This window comes from Drosophila rhopaloa, unplaced genomic scaffold, assembly GCF_018152115.1.
Source record: "Drosophila rhopaloa isolate 14029-0021.01 unplaced genomic scaffold, ASM1815211v1 contig_163, whole genome shotgun sequence".
In the NCBI taxonomy this organism is placed as follows: Eukaryota; Metazoa; Arthropoda; class Insecta; order Diptera; family Drosophilidae; genus Drosophila; species Drosophila rhopaloa.
Window position 1 is genome coordinate 14,483,334 of NW_025335043.1, and position 17,637 is coordinate 14,500,970.

The following is a 17,637-nucleotide window of genomic DNA, read 5'->3' on the forward strand; positions in this document are numbered from 1 at the left end:
TGAAAATAGCATCAATAAGCTTAAATAAGCCCCAAGTTTTCATGTGTCCTGGGACACATTCTCGACTGGATTATCAAGGAGAACGTGAGCCTGGATGAGTGTGTAATGAGATTTCGGCTCCTTCGCAGCTCGCAAACATGCATGCGAGTACATATTATACAATATATAGACGAATACTACTAAGTAATTGTGTGTGAAAGTGGGCGTTAATAAAGTGGCTTGCATGCAGCTAGCTGGAATCAAGAGCTCCAGGTGTATGGCGCTAATTAAGGTGGAAAAAGAAGATGGCAAGCTGAAACCAAAATGCCAAAACGCAACTCAATCTCAACTCAAGTTTATTTTGCATTCTTACCAGTGGTGAGTGATGTTTTTTTTGGTGGTGTTTCTAGTGTGGTACATACTGTAGTCTGTAGTCTGGCTTTAATGCGATTTACATTTCTTAAATACTTGCTGCTAAGCTCAATTTGCAGGAATTCTTATTTTGTTTCTGGTTTCTTGTATAATTTACAAAGGTTTTTAGGTATTCGGTTTTTAGTTTTCAGTTTTCAGTTTTCTACCATTTGTGGTTTTGCTCTGGTGGTGCACAGTGTGGTGGTTGGTTGGTGGTTCACTCGAGAGTGAGCCCTTTTCATTAGATTAAGCAAAAGAATTACGAATACTGACAGGTGCTGAGGGCTTTAAACAAGTGGCTTTAGTTAGTGCTTTAAGCGTTAGTTTATTTGATTTTGCATTTAATTAAGTTGTGTGTGACTTTGCTGGGCATTTCGATTAGTGTTTTGTCCAGTTTGTGTAGGGTGTGTCAAAGCTTTGATAATGCGACACCGATATTGTGGCTAATAGTGGGAAAGATATGGAAGAAGACATTAGAGAGAGACAGTGTCAAAAGTATAGTAAGTGTCAGATGCAATGTTAGATATATTAGGTGTGGGTGTCCATTTAGCATATAGCAGCAAGGCACAGTTGAGGTTTTTGTGGGGTTCATAGGAAATGCAGAGAGACACAGGAATATAGCGGATAGAAAAAGAGAAGGCGGCAAGAGATCTCTTGCAGTGAGTAATTTGGATCTCGGTTTTGAGGTAGGCTAAATCATAATAATTGTAAATAATTCATTTAATCAATCTCGGGTTCCCATAGAAACCGGGGGACATAAAGTAGTTCCCTTGAACATTTGGCTCATAGCAGAATAAATCGTGATAGGCTAACGAAAATCCTTTTAGAATAATGTTGTTAAGCATTTAAAAAAGGTGTCTCTCTTTAATTATTATTTTAAAATCATGGCTGATCGATCAGGGGTGATGTAAATGATAAAATAACCTTTTTAAAAGTGTACTTCAAGTGTTAATGATTAAATCTCTGTAACATCAGTTATCAATCGATTAATTTTGTTATTCGCCTAATGTTCTAGGGAACTACTTCTCCAAAGGACCAATCTTAAGTGCGAATCCCCTTTACTCACGTCTCGATCCCATGCGTTTGTGCTGCTCGGTGCCCAGACTCATGGTGCGCCCCAGCTCGCCGCGGACAGCCTTCAAGGATTTCAAGATCTCATCCGGATCGCGTCGAGCCACGGACGAACGGCGCCGGCCCACCAGATAAGAGGTGGGCGGCGTGGCCATGGCGTCCTCCTCCAGCCGATTCTTCTCGGCATCCTGGAAGCTCGATCGACGCGAGCCCGGCAATGAGCGCGAGAAGTCCTTGCCCAGCTGGTAGACCTCCACCTCCATTGTCTCCGACTGTGAGGAACCGCGTCGCGAGCCGGCTATCCAGGCGTGATCGGGATGCAGCAGCGAGGTTCCATCTCCGATGGAGTCTACATCATCGGAGTTGGAGCGCTGCATGTTGTAGTCGCGACGAAGGAGTCGGGTCACATCGCCACTGGGTGCTCCTGCTCCGGCTGCAATGGAGCCCCTCGGCGAAACACTTGGCGACTTGCTGATGCTAATGCCACGCAAACCCTTCATATCATCCAACCGACACCAGATGGCCTGGTCGTCGAGAAAGGCCTGCTGCAACTCAATTGAGCACTCGCCCAGGAAAATGGACTCCGTGTGGGGCACCAAGTCCCACAGCTGTATGTCTATGTAGCGATCCATCAAGGTGTCGGCCTTCACATGACCGAAGGTCAGGGTGGCGTTCCAAATGGGATTCTGAGTGGGTCGGCTGACCTCCGTCTGCTGCACGCTGCCATCTCCGCTGAGGTTAGGAAAAATATAAAGTGTTTTTAAATATAATGTGTACTTTATTTGGTTATAGCTGTGTCTAACAGGTTTTTTAGAAAATAAATCTGAAAATATACAACTTAATATGGGGCCAGAACAGGTACCTTTCTTCTTTTTGACCTATTAAGACTTGTGGTTTGAATTTCTGAATTTAAATTTGTCATTTAACGTATATACATTTTTTTAGCCATTATTACGTTTTTAAAAATTGGACGGCTATAACGACTGTATAGCTGACTAGGAAGGATTAAAAAATGTATCGGAAAATCGACCTAGCTTCATTGTTTTTAAGCATCAAAATTTAAATATTGTACATTTAATTTTTGTAAGAGCTGCAAGGGTATATAAACTTAGGCTTGTCAAATTCTGCTTCCTTTCTTGTTTATTTAAACTCCTGACAGGATTTCCTTGTAAATTTTTTAGTGTGTTCAAATATTTGTTTAATGGATATAAAAAGGTGGATTCATATAGTGACAAACCATGTTCGTAGGCACTTCTTCACTCACCACTTGGGCAGGATGCGGACCTTGGCGTACGCCTCGGGAAGATTGCCATGTCCGTAGGCCTCATCCCGGAGAGCCAGGTCATCGCCGGCCATCAAGGAGACCACCAGCTCGTTGCGCTCCGCATGGTACCAGACCTGGATCTGGACCCTTCCGGTGACCATCTTCTCGCGGGCAATTTGCTCCTGCGGCGATCAAAAAGCTCGTTAGTGCACGGGTCACAAAGGCTGACGATGCGAATGCCTGCCACTATTCAACTCTTAACAATTGCTAGGAACATATATATATATATATATTTAGTCTAGATTTATCAGCCTAGTGCCTAAACAAAAGCATTTTGTTAGCCTCGCCTATTTACAGTTGTTCGGCTGGCTGGTTTTTCTGTAAATTTGCGTGTTTTTGTTTCGCTTTTTTGTTGTGTTCTGAATGTGAGTGTGTGTGTGTACAATGTACATAACTGAACAACAAATTAAAGCAATCAAAACGTAAATAAAACTAATTAAACGAGTGAGAACGAAGGGATGGAGGCGGGGGGTTGTGGGTGGTGGACTCTGGAGCATGCTAGTTAAATTGCAACGCATTCCCTTCGGGGGAAAACACAAATACGATATACGAAATGCGAAATGCGAAACTGGAAAGCAGGCACACATAAATATAATGCAAATTATGATGTTCGCACACTGCAACACCGATGTGCATGTGTTTTCTCTATTTACAAAAGGCAAAACACACATGCACGGAGATAAACAAAGAGGACCGCAAATGCAATCTGCTCGGGGCATTCTGTCTAGTGTTTTGTGTGCCCCAAAACGGAAGTCATTGCGGCGCAGTTGCGCATGAAGGTCCTGCGAATGTTGCTGTAGTTGTGGCTGAAACTAGCACTATTTTACTATGCTACATATGTGCACGAAGAAAAAACACCACCTGTTATTTATTGTATTTGGGAATTTAGGAGGGTAAGCCAAAAACTTTCTTTCAATTTCATACCTAAGCTCATGATTTATTTTTGGCAAGAGTAAATACACTGTTACCAGTCAAGTGATTATAAGTATAAATACCAACAACTTAGATAAATCTCCAATCGTTGTTTTACTAGTGAAAGTTTCCTATTTAAAAAGTAACTAGTCTAACTCAAAATAATAAAAGTTAAAAAACTTCAAATTTATTGGCCAAAAAAAAATTGTAATAGGTTCTTCTCTATTCTTACAGTAAAATGAATAAGTATTCATCACATAATATTTGAAAATACTTTAATATTATGTGATAAGCTAATCATTATGAAGAGAAAGAAATTCTTTTGTAATCGTTTTTTATTTCTCACATCTTTTAAGCTTTTTAATTTCCTAGGCTAAAATAAAAATATTGAAAAGGTAATCCTACTAAACAATTAAATGTACGTTGTACTCAAGAGGTGAGAATGATGTTAATAAACTCTATATACTCTAGTCTTAATTTTTTTCCGTGTGCTAGTAGTTGGTAATATCGTGGCTTCATAACATATTCATGGCGTGTTCATGCGCAGCAGCAACAACCACACGGCCGAATTGACTTTCTCCTTTCTCCATTTTCCGTGGCGGATCTGCAGCGGAAGCCGCCATATTGCAATAACGTGTTGCGAGCGGAAATGGAGCCCACGCACACACACAGGCATACAAATATTCCAAAACTGTTGCTCGGTAACTTTTTTTACGAGCGAAAAGGAAAAATATTACATTATGACGCACACTTTTCATCTGTGGAAATCGAATTCGTGTTGGGACTGCCTTATAAATTGGGGGGATGGCGATGATGGGGATGTTTATTTTTATCTACAGGTAAGCAGGCACATGTACTTGCTGGATTATTGGAGTTTATCAGAAGGCATCAGGCAGGCGCCGGCGATAAAAGCCTAAGCACTTGAAAACTTTTCAGGCCCGTCGTCGATAATAATAATGACGAAGGCCCCAGCGCAGAAGGAAAAGGTTCCCGACGAATCCAAGGCTGAATTGTTGTTAAAAGTTTTCTAATTTTCGACATTTGCCCGCTTTTTATGCCTCCCAGCTGTCAATTAAAGGGCGACAGCACCTGTTGCTAACAAATTCGCCAAAAGACAAAAGTCACCGCCCACTTGACACCTGCCCGGCTTTGGTTTTCGGGCCCAAAGTTTGTCGACAAACCGCAATTCCCCCCTTTTTTCCACTGGAAGATAACTCAAAGTGACACAAAAGTTTGCCGCAAAAGTTGACAACTAGGTGGACCACAGAAATATATACAAGTACATACAAAAAATTAAACACTAATTATATATGCCATAAGCTACGTTTAACAGATATTTACAGGGGGAAACAAAGACAAGGTTTCTTGCTTTCAAATCGAATTGATTATGCTTTCAGGAGTCGTATGCATATTGTGGGTTAACTGATTACATTCAACAGATCAGATTAGATCAATCAATCAATCCCGTGGAAAGCAGCACAGCTCAATCAATTTGATGACAGTCGTATTACTCTCGGTTTTTAATTTTGTACATATATTTAGCTTGTTTCGGTTGTTATTGTTCGCCTCGCTTTTGAGGTATCAGTTTAATTTTCGGTTACTGTTTTCATTTGGTATCTTTCTGTTTATAGCCATAACTCGTGCCAGCTGGGGTTACATTGGTTGTACAGGAAATGAAAATTGAGTTGGTATACAATCAGCACATGTTGTTATATATAGTTGTATATTCGTAAGTGATTTTAGTTGTCGTTTAGGAAAAATGCTAATCGGTTTAAGATTCAAGAGCCACTAAACGCTAGTCAAACTTAGGCGTAGGTTTTATGCAAATTAGGCAAAATGCAAACAAATCAAAGTGATGTACTCAAGGAATCTAAGAGGAAATCAACTGAAATGGAATCGCAAATGAAAGGCAACTCAAAAAATGTAACCAAAAAAGTTGTGTGTTCTTGTGTTTGTTTTTTCTTTTCTTTTTTTTTCTGCACTGTGACCCTGGACAAAAGTGTATTTCGACTATCAAAAATCCTGGGTAGATCGTCTCTATCTAAACACGAACATCAGGTACATTAGCGCACAATAAGCTTTTGTTTCGACGGATAAAAAACGCAAACTGAAAGGATTCGTTTCGGAAAGTGTGTGTATTAATATGTATGGTACAGGGCTTCGCTTCGGAAGACGAACAAATACGGCACTATATGGTTCACAGATATATATTTTTTTGCGGGAGAGCGGCATAATTAAAGAGTAGTCGGGTATTATGCAAAGCCAAACTGAACAGACAGATCCAAACCAAACGAAACGAAGCGGTAGAATCGAGACGAAAGTAAAGGTAAACATTTGCTAAGCGAAAGCCAAACAAAAGCTCATAAATTGACAGAGAGTGAGAGGTGGAAGTGGAAATTGTGTACAGGGGACACAGCGTGGCGGCAGCAGGAAACCAGGAGAGAAAAACAGGTCGTATACGTAATAAATAAAATGGAACCAAGACGAAAATGAACACAAATTGTAACGCAGCATTACATAAAAAAACAAGAGAAAGCGCACTTTACAATACATATTGACTGGAGGGAGAATGGGCTTTACAAAGTATCTTATACAACCTAACTATAATACACTGATTTTTTGGTAACTGGTTTTACTATTTTAAATACTTTTGGTTCTCTAAGGATACTGGGTGCTAAGACTGTACAAAGGCTGAGGTCTATTTATATATTAATAATAGGGGGTATTTAGAAAATCACTAGGGGTTTGAAATCACTTATAAAGGTGTCTAAAATAAATTAATACTTTTAAGACACCTTTTCAAGAGATTTCGAGACCTTGGTGATTTCTGGGGAACCCCCATTTTCAGGGCTTTTTGTACAGGGTACTTGTGATAGAGTTGCTTTGTTCATTTACCATTTGACTGATGGCTTCGGTGGGGTTGGGTGGATCGGCAAATGGCGGATGGCGGATAGTTGAGTTCTGCGGATTTACGGATATGCGGGTCTGCTGCGAAAGGATATAAAGCAAGTCCAGGCAAGAGAGATTCTCAATTGTTTGCACGCAGTTCGTTTTTGTTTTGCAGTTAAATAGAGAGACTTTATTTTTCACATTTCTTTTGTTAGCCGTTTTTTTTTTAGATTTAGGTTTCTAGCACATTTTGGTACGCTGGTATACGCATTAGTGACTATTAACTGGTTGTATATAGATATATATTTAAGTATCGTATAGCGTAGAGTTGTAAATGTATACATATTTGGTTTGGTTTGTCAAATTAATATCTCAACCTCGAGCTGCGCGGTTAGTGCATGTAATCTTAAAAAATTTCATCAGTTTTGTTCACATTTCCATCAGGGGACCTGCACACCTGCCCAAGTGACTTTTGTAAAGGTATTTTTTATAAATTTAGTACATGTATTACAGGTATTAGTTACAGTTAGAGTTACAGTTACGTTTATGATTACAAGTAGGTAGTCTATACAAAGTGTCGTGATCGAAATCAATGTTAAGTTATCACCCATCTGACAGGAGTTACATAGCTACAAAGCATCTGTTATAAGGTAAACGAGTAAATTCAGTTAGCTCTTTGAAAATGATTCTCCACTCATCGCTCTTCCGTTTTTAGCACTTCGTTATTGTGTTTCTTAAATACGAATACGAGTATGTTTGTATGTAGGTGGGCTTCCCCTTCACTTTCGTTTCCGTTTCCGCTTTCGCTTTCTATCTTACTTTCACTTTCAGTTTCAGTTTCATTTTCAATTTCGATTTGACATATACAAACACAGCTCTAACACTGACATATAGAGAGAGTACGGGGTCTACAAATGCGCACAACTCTCGGACTTTAGTCGTGTACCATACATATATAAGGTATTTCGGGTACTTTGGCTTAAAAACACATTTAAACATTTCAACAACAAACTACTAATTTTTGTCTTTTTTTTTTTTTGTTGGTTTGTCCAATTTGGTTGGTTTTTGATTTAGCTTACGATTACATATATATATATCATAAAGTCAATAACATTTAAAACACACACAAATATTGTTAAACTCTGTTTGCTACAAATTTGCACTAGTAACATTTATAAAAATTTCGGTTTGTCTATAAACTATATATTATAACTGGCCCAAGCTGAGCCTTTACATTTAGTTCATGTTAGTGATTCTCTGTAGGTCTTGTTCCTTTGTTATTATTGTATCGATTCGTAGAGCCTAGAGATGGGTTCTACACAAGCGGATGTATCTTCTTTTCTTTTGTTTTTTTTTGGGAGTTGGGAGTAGCTCAAAATTCGTTTCTCGAGTGGAGTTATTATAGACACGAATGTTACGTTAAAACTTGTTTATATCTTAAAACCCTATTGTTGGTGCTTTGTTCTTACTGTGATCCCCGGGCAATTGGATTGCCCGCGAAGAAGAAGGTTGAACCAAGGAAAAACAGACTTGGAAACGAAAAACGATACGATACACGGACTGTATCGGTATCCACCTCCTTGAGCATCCACTCCTATCAATATATCGCTTAGTGGCTATTTAACCGTCTATATATATACGTTAGTTGGGCATGTTAGTAATATATTTTTGTAGTTTCTCGAAATCACTAAGTTCTACCAACACCGAAAAATAAATATATGTAAGTACATCTGGTGGTTATATGACAAAGAATAGCAATGAACACATTTAGCCATTTCGCATGGTTAGTAATCATAATTTGTAGTGGAATATCAAAGTAAAATATCAAATCCAATAGAAAGGAAATCAGGAGGAAACACATAGAAATCAGGAAATATATATATATTACTCGGTTAGCTACGGTAAATATCGGGTATGAATGTGTTACCAAAAACGAAAAGGTCAAAGCAAATCGTTGAATCAGTGACTAGAAAAGGTGAGTTTTATACGAGTATATTTATATATAAATATATATATATAGCATGGAAGCTGCAATCAAGTACGAAGGTTCAATTCAATTCAATTCGTGAGCACTTTGTGAAAGCTGAAATCGTGTGGAAAACTGCTGCCAATGCTTAAGCTGCATTTAATAGCTACTTTATATAGTATGCATTCGGTTTTTAGTTTTCAGTTTTTGGTTGCGTTTGGCTTGCTGCACATAGCTCGGTGTGTTCTCATTTAGGCGGTAGTATCTTTAAATCAATATAGTATGTTCACTTCCTCGACTGCTGCCGCAGCTTAGGTTCTCTTACACAAATGAATAAAACAAAATAGTTTTATACCGGAGTTTTTGGTAATTTCCGTCTAGTTGGCGATGCTGGTGATTTGTCTGTGGTGGTTTCGGGCTCTGTTTTTCGAGATTTCGGTTTTGTCGCGATAAGAAGTAACAAGAAACGAGAGCAACAAATGAAAATTATGTGAATGTCATAGCTGTTTACTTACAGGGTATATATATATTGTAAAAAAATATTGGGTATTATTTAGGGTTTTTAAAGGGTAGGGGGAACATTTTGTGGACTTATAACTGATCTTACCTGCTATGAGGCCGAGGCCGACGGGTCCGTCTCCGGACCGCCGAGGTCCACTCTGACCACCGGCATTGCCTGGTGGCAGGTTCTCGTCGAACAGATCGCACATCCGGAAATCCGTGGCATGCTCCACCAGAAGCTCTACAATGTCCCCGGTTCGGTCCATGATGGAGCACACCTCCTCGAAACTCCGGTCAATCAGGGACATTCCGTTCCACTCGAGTATCTGCGGATGACAGCCATTGGATTAGATTTCGAAACTAAATTATTTTGATGTCTCCCAACATTTTGTTTAAGTTAATTGAACATTTTTTCTCAAGTATATGCCAAAAATGATTCCAAAAAATTATTATTAAAAAAAACCTATCTTACTACTAACTATCTTTTCATTTGAATAGACTTTAATGTTTCTATACTTGTTCTTCTTGATTTTTACTAACCAGTTTGCAAATCCTCTAAATCTAGTGAATTAAGAAATGTGCTAGCAATATATTAAATTGTAAATTAAAAAAAAAGAAAACAAACACGTATTTAAATTTAAAATAAAATAAAAGCACAATGATGTTAAGGCTAAACCATGTCCAAAGAATAAAGCTGAATTATGAAAAATATGTGTGGCAACATGGAACTTGCTACAGTGTATTGGCAATGTCCCGTGCCGAGAATCATCAATCATGTGCTATTAATTTAGGGCTGGCAGCTGGGCGAGCGTGCACTGCGGTTGGCCGCACTTCAGCACCCTTTGAGCCACTACCAATCATGGCAGACTGGCCAGCCAGCCACATCCTCATCCTCATCTCTACCCACAGCTACCCACACTCACCTTGTCGCCCTGCTGCAGGCCATTCTTCTCGGCGGCTCCTCCTGGAACGGTCCACACAATGTAGGCGAACAGACGGCCATCGGCTCCGGTTTTTCCGCCGACGACGCGCATCCCAAAACCACGTGCTGCGGGAGTAGACAATGTCAGATTTAATAAGAGACTGGCTCACGCACTCGCCGCGATTGGGCAATCCAAGAGGACGGAATAATCAATAGTGGGACTCTTGAACTGGACCAAAAATCGGGGACTGTGACTAGGCACGTATTCGCAGATACAGATACAAATTTCGGGCATGTGGCAACAATTTGCCTTGATTTCATTTGCACTTTGCAGTGGCAGTGCCACAAGTCGCTGAAGTCGCAAGCCGAACCGAAAACCCACGTTGCGTATACGCCATGTCACCCGCCCTGTTTGTGTTTGTCTGCTAAGTTCTCTTTTTTTTCTGCTCAGTCAGCGAGTTTTTTGTGGATTTTCCAGTATTTTTCTTTCTCCCAAATTTGACACAAATTTTTCTCCAACATAAACTTGACCCCCTGGACATTTATAACAATTTAAGTGGCGAAGTGCTTTAAAGGAGATTGCTTACTCGGCTTAAAAAAACATTCAGACAGTTTTACAACAAAGTGAGACTTTGTTCCCTTACATTCATATCATAGTAAAACATACACAAGCATTGATAAACTCTGTAAGGATGGAATTTTGCAGTTTGCAGGTTGTCTTTAAGATTGGAAATGAGGCTTTAAAATTCAAATTTGCACTGTATTTGGAGGCCGAGAGATTTCATTTGCCGAGTACAAACAATTTAATTAATTAAATTGCAATTGCGGGGGCTGCAGTTCAGTTTCAGGTACTTATCATTTGGCGCAGAAAACTAATTTCAACAATTTGTGCACCGAAAACTTGGAAAGCGGATTTCCGCCGCCGGAGGATGGGGTGCAGACAATGGCCAGGAAAGTTAACCAGCCACCGGAGCAGCGATGACAATGAAATTGTGTCTCCAAGGTGAGCTCTCCAGGGATCTGGAAGCAAGGGAGCAGGACGAAGGACGAAAGGACAGCTTGGCAGGTCCAAGTTTTGCGCAGGAAATGGCGGCAAACTTGGGCAGTATGCAATAAAATGTTGCGCATCCGCCAGCGCTGTTGATTCAGGCGCATTGATACCCAATTAGGATAAGGCGACATTTTCCCATCCACGACCGCTGTTTGTTGAGTGTGTTTTAATCAAAAGTTTTTTCCCGGCCCAAGTCTTAAGACTGCAATAAAAACGATATAAATAAAACGCAAATCCTTTTGCTGACAGCGAGGAAAAGGCCCAGATTATTCGATGACGCCACGTTTTTGGGTAAATCGCGATTGATGCACACAAAAAAACAATTGGACTTAAACTAAGAATTTTAACAGATCAATTAAATGCTAAAATTCACTATAATAACAATGAAATGTATGTATTCTCAAGTTTTTTACTCCTACCATAAATAAAGTTATTAACTCATTGCATTAAAATCTTTGTGACAAATAAAAACAGGAGTTCTGTTTAAAACCCATTCAAGTCTTTGAATAAATTTGAAGACTTAATGAAGAGTTCTGGCCTTGGAAAACTTGCTTCTTGGTTTCTTGAAGTTACAAAAACTGAATGTTTGCACTTAAAATTTGTTTTGAGTGCAGTCATTTGCCTTTAAGTCCGCACTTAACATGGAGCTGAGTGAAATTTTCGATTCGTTTTGGCCATAAAAATCATGAGTGGAGGTGAGGTCCTTGTTTTGGCAATGTCCGAAGTCCTTTGTCTCATTGTTGGTCCGCTGTCCAGTGTCCACTGTCTGCTGGCCTTTTCCGTGCGTAGTTGCCATTCTTGGGGCGGGCCAGACTTTTATGATACAATTTGTTTGCCGGATGGCCAACGATTTTTTATGTGGCCATCATTGGGATTTAATAAGCCGGGCTCACAGCCACACACAAAGGTGTGTTGTTTATGGCCAGTGGGTCGGGGCTACAAGGGTTTATTCCTATTTGGGGTATCCGTTTCTTTTGTTGCTTTGCTGGCCAAGGGCCGTAAACATGCTGGCAAATTGAATCAACATTTGTATATATGTAGGTCATTACAGGGCCAGGACTTTAACTTTGGCTTAAGCCAATCAAGAGTTCTGCAAAAAGCAGACTCGAAAGATTTTGTACTTTAATTGGAAAACTATCTCTAAGTTCTGCCTTTTAAATTCCTCCCTGGCAAGTTTTTAATTTGCGCCATGTCCTTGCATCCTTTCTGCCTGGCAGACACATGCTCCACATCCTCGTAATGGCATTAAGTGAGCAAACTTTTAGCTGACACACATTGAACGACTTAATCGATGCACACCTGCTTGCATCCTAGCATCCTGACGTCCCAGGATCCCTTTTCCTGCATCCTTTTCCTGTCCGGGGAAACAAGTCATGGAGTCATGAGCGTAAGCGATTTAGTGGCTTCTATCAGTTGCTATAAAATTGGCTCTTTATTAAACTAGCAAAGCGAGTGCCATGCAAAGAATACTAACTCGTATGTCTTGGCTATCAGTGGCTTAAACTAATAAACCAGATCAAGACAAGGGGTTTCCTGTAGCACTGGCACGTAAAAAAATGTCAACTATATCAGACAATATCTTTAAGGTTTAAACATTTTATTATTAAACTTTCTGTTTAAATTGTAAATATTTTTAACAGTTTGACAACTGTGAGGTAAGCCTGAAATACCATATTTCAGATAACAATATTAAACTTAAAAAATATTTGAAAATTTAAATTAGTTGATATTTAAGTTATGATGATTCAATTTAAAACCTAAATGTCATTATTTCAATACAAGCAATAATTGGTAGAGCTCAAGTACGATAAGAAAGAAAAGTTTATAGAGTTTAAATAGTTTCTTACTAAAAATTAATTTAAAATGCTTTCGTCTTCGCTTTTCTCCTTATTTTTCCTTATTTAAAAATTTAATTTGACTTATATTTCAGCTATGATGATATGATGGTTCAAATTAAAACCTAATGCGATAATTTCAAGAAAAGTTTGTAGAATCAAAAAAGTTTTTACTAAAAATTAATTTAAAACGCTTTAGTCCTAGCTTTTCTCCTTATTTTTCTCTGCGTACCATAACGCAAAACTGCTCGATTTGAGTGACTTGTGAGGCGGAGAACTATGAAAGGGCAGTCAGGCGAACAGTTAGATGTTATGGGCCAAAGGGGGCGTGGCATATGGCCACCTGTAGCTCAGAAAACCATGCACACAATGCCGAAACCCGAGGTTCGTGATTCGTGGCAATAAATGGGTGTGTGTTCGTTTGTGTGTGTGTGGCTCATGAGGCTGCATAAAATTTCATTAGGCGTGCTAAGACGCCATTTGGTTCTACACCTGGACCTAAAAACCCCTCCCCCCTCCTGTCGATTAACAGTTGCTATTGGAACACTTAAAGCGATGCATAATTGAGGACTTCGCTGGCAACAATTGAATTACATGGAGATGGAGCTCTCGAATGCCTAATTAGCCATGCGAATACAGCGGCTAATTAAGCTCACCTGCGTGTTAATGCTGATGCACCGGCGAAAGTTAATGCAAAAAGTGTAGCATGTTTCAGGGCGCAGCGCAGCGCAGAGCTCAAATTACAAGGCATCAACTCAGTCAATATATCAAGGCGAAATTTCAGCACAGCTGCCACAACCACAAGCTCTACGTACTTCGTATATGTGTGTGTGTGTGTGTGCTGTGGCCAAGGAGACGTAGTCCTGGCAGGCAGGCACAAGGATAAGGATACGGAGGTGTACAACAAGTACCAGCAAGGAAATGGTTTAGCACATTAAAATTCCACTTGCTCCGCTGCATATCAAATATGCCGAGCTAAGCAGGCATACGGACATATAGACAAGGCTCTCGAGAGAGGGTTTAACTCATGATACCGCATGTCTAGTATAGTATAGTATAGTATAGCGTAGCCACCCACATTCCACTGCAGCTGCTTGTGCGTATTTGTTGGGTATTGACATTTTTTTATGATATGCAAATTGAAATTTTATATTAGCAAGCGCACGTCGCACAGGTGGCTAACCGATGGGAAAAAAATGGGAAAACTGTGTGTGCGTGGGTGTGTGTGTTTGTGTGTGTGGAGGCAGCCAGTGGCTAGTTATTTTGATTGGTATTATAGGCGCTCGTTAAGAGCTCTCCACAAGATACTACTAAATGCCACGCACTCCAAGGGAATTATGAGTGGTTTGTGGAGAGCCGTTTCAAGTAGTTTCTTCACATTTATGGAGATATTTTATTATTATACCCTTGCAGAGGGTATTATAATTTTGGTCAAAAATGTGCAACGCAGTGAAGGAGACATCTCCGACCCTATAAAGTATATATATTCTTGATCAGGATCACCTCCTGAGTTGATATAGCCATGTCCGTCTGTCCGTCTGTCCGTCTGTCCGTCTGTCCGTCTGTCTGTCCGTCTGTCTGTTTCTACGCGAACTAGTCTCTCAGTTTTAAAGATATCGAATTGAAACTTTGCACACACCCTTCTTTCCTTTGCACGCAGTATATAAGTCGGAACGGCCGGGATCGGCCGACTATATCCTATAGCTGCCATATAACTGATTGATCGGAAATGCCATAACTCTGCTGTTTGTTAAGTTAGGAAGTTGGGACTTTCTATGGGTTTTATATTTGGCCAATCAATCCGACGTACCACATTTCATAAGGATCGGCCGACTATATCTTATAGCTGCCATATAACTGATTGATCGGAAATGCCATAACTTTGGTGTTTGTTAAGTTAGGAAGTTGGGATTTTCTATGGGTTTTATTTTTGCCTAATCAATCCGATATATCAAATTTCATAAGGATCGGCCGACTATATTCTATAGCTGCCATATAACTGAACGATTGGAAATGATATAACTTTGGTGTTTTTAAAGTTAGGAAGTTGGGATTTTTTATGAGTATTAAGAATGCATTATGAATGATTTTGGAGAATATAATTTGCAGAATATTCTGCAAGGGTATTTCAACTTCGGCTCCGCCCGAAGTTAGCTTTCCTTTCTTGTTGATATTTTAAAAATATGCAATGATTGCTCTGCTTGAACATTTTGTAATTTAAAAGTCAATCATGTCTACCTACGCGGTTTGCTGTGCAGTTTCTAGGAATTTTTTATTAATATATAACAAGATTGAGCTTTATTGGCAGGTTTGGAAAAAGTTCGTTATGGCAAAGGCAAACATATTAAACAAGGAATTTTATTATGCATATATTGTGACATGTTCTAGGAAAAGCAAATTATAAAAAGATATAAATATAATTCTGAGAAGGCTTTCTGACTAGTTTCACAAAGTTGCCAGCTATTTGTCTTTAATAAAAATTAAATATTCATATAGACGAAGTCTTATAATACTCAATTTTAAAAGGATATTCTTGCCTTGGTATAATTTGTCCTCAAAGTAGAAATTCTGGACCAAACGTATTACTCGCAAGAAACTGGCAATCAATTTTCACTTTCAGCTGTTTTATTTGCGCAAAGTTTTCACTTGCAACCAGAGTTAGCTCTTTCCCCTACTCCAATTTGCCCTGGTTTTCTGTCAGTCTTTCGAAATGCGAAATTTGGTTTTGCCCTTGTCGAGAGTGCATCTAACTGTCGGGCATTCTAGTTCCCCCCTTTAGCCAGTACAAATGGCCAGGATGTTGGCCACTTTTTACTGCATTCGACTGGGATGTGTTCATGAAACTGCCCAGGAGCAGGCCATGCATGCACGAATATGCCAAACATTCGGGGGCATTATTATTTATGGCCAGCAAGGCGTGAAGTTTTCCATTCCCTCTGTTTGATTTTTTTTTGTCTTGCTCTCAGAGGAAAAATGCCCCACTTGAATTTTGCTTTGAATCCTAATGCCCACGCTCACGTTCCATTCCGTATTGATTTTCATGCTCCAAGTCCGCTGTCGATAATTAAAAATTCATTTGGCCTGGTATCCTGACTTACTGGCCCCCTGAGGTATGCAACAAAAATGCATATAATTAAAATACATCCAGAGGAAGTGGGAAACAAAGCGAGGGAATAAAAACCCTGCCCCACCCATACACACACACACACACAAACAAACGACATTGGCCAACAATGCCGAACAGCTAAATGTCCTTTGTGTGAGTGTGTGAGTGTGTGTGTGTGGGGTGTCCTTGCTGCTGCAACAGGGAGCTGAGAACTCGGAACTCGAAGCTCTCGGTGCCTTTATGTCGATGAAATCCGCTCAGTTGCTTAATCTGCTACCAGTCTGCTTCCGCTTTGGGTTTCATTAAGGCCCACGGGGACCCAAACCACATTATCCTGGCCACGCCCACATCCCCTACCGCAACCGTAGCCCCTGCACTTTGGCAAGGGAATTAAGGTGTCCACAACCGACTTCGTCGCAGGGTGGAGCGCTGCCCCGCCGAATTAGCATAACCAAACGATGTAATGAGTCCTGTTTACTTGCCCATTTCCGGTGCGGTTCCAAGGGCAGGACATCAACCGAAGCCGGATGGAGCGGCCAAACAAACCGAACTCAATCCCATTTGCGCACAGGCAAATCTAAAGTACAGGTGTGTGTGTAATAGTAGTTTTTTTTGGGCTTTCAGAATTTTAAATGCATTTTTAAGGGCACTGCATTTATTCATTTTTTGACAATGATGTTATGGTTTAAATGGAATTTATTATATGTTAGTTTTTAAATAAAGAATGTTTGCTTGCCAATAGATAATTAAATTAATAATTTGGGAATGTCTAACATTTTTTTGTATTTTCAGAAACCATTTAGTTCTTAAATAAGGAATGCTTTCTCGCCAATATATTGTTAAATTTAATTTGGGAATATCTACCATTTTTTTTTGCATTTTCAGAAGCCATTCAAATTTTTCCCAGTGCACAATCCCCCACACACTCTCGCCCAATCTCAGACACACATTAAGCTAAGCCCCGGGGCTTCGGTGCCTTGTGTCTTAGTCTCTAAGCCCCAAACTCACTGCGGTGCGCCTTGTCCGTGGGATCCCGGCGCAGAATGATGCGCCGCTTAGATGCACAAATCGGACCCGAATCCACGTCGTGTATTACGATCCTTATGGCCTCGCCGTCCATTGATGTCTGCCGCCGTGGCGCCTCCAAATCCTCGAGATTGGGGCCCGTGAACGAGGCCATGGGCGGCGGAATCGCGGAGGGCGGTACCGCCGGCAGAGCTCCGCGATTTTGCAGCATCGCTATGTCGGGTCTGTTAAAGGGATAAAATAAGTATCTTTTTAAAAACAATGTTACTATTAATTTTTCAAATTTTTAGAGGTCAAAAAACTGTGCCCATAGAGTTTAAAATGTAGTACAAATTTTCAATTTTGGAAAACGACCAAAAAAAAACATGACCCGGAGTTATATTTTACTACAATTTCATTTTTACAATTTAGCTTAGCTATTTTTCTGGGTGAAGTTAAATTTCAATATCTTTGAAATAAAATACCTATTATTCTACTTAATAAAACTTGTTTATTATTTAAGAACCCTCAAAAAAAAATGGATTCAGAGTATTAAATCGGGCATTCCCCTTGTGCATGTCGAGTTTTAAAAAGTTAGATTTACTATCAGCTTTCAGTATAAAACTACATTTCAGTTTAAAACACCATAAAACCAATGGTTGTTT

General features: G+C 39.8%; 1 protein-coding gene across 1 annotated transcript in view; it reads right to left on the reverse strand.

Annotated features, from left to right (window-relative positions):
- The window catches only part of LOC108038744 (regulating synaptic membrane exocytosis protein 1), a 69,012-nt gene that overhangs the window by 13,178 nt on the left and 38,197 nt on the right, over nucleotides 1-17,637 (reverse strand). The window contains 6 exon segments of the mRNA XM_044458239.1: nucleotides 1,457-2,193; nucleotides 2,726-2,907; nucleotides 8,908-8,972; nucleotides 9,160-9,379; nucleotides 9,977-10,101; nucleotides 16,976-17,217. Coding sequence (XP_044314174.1) covers nucleotides 1,457-2,193; nucleotides 2,726-2,907; nucleotides 8,908-8,972; nucleotides 9,160-9,379; nucleotides 9,977-10,101; nucleotides 16,976-17,217 — 1,571 coding nt within the window.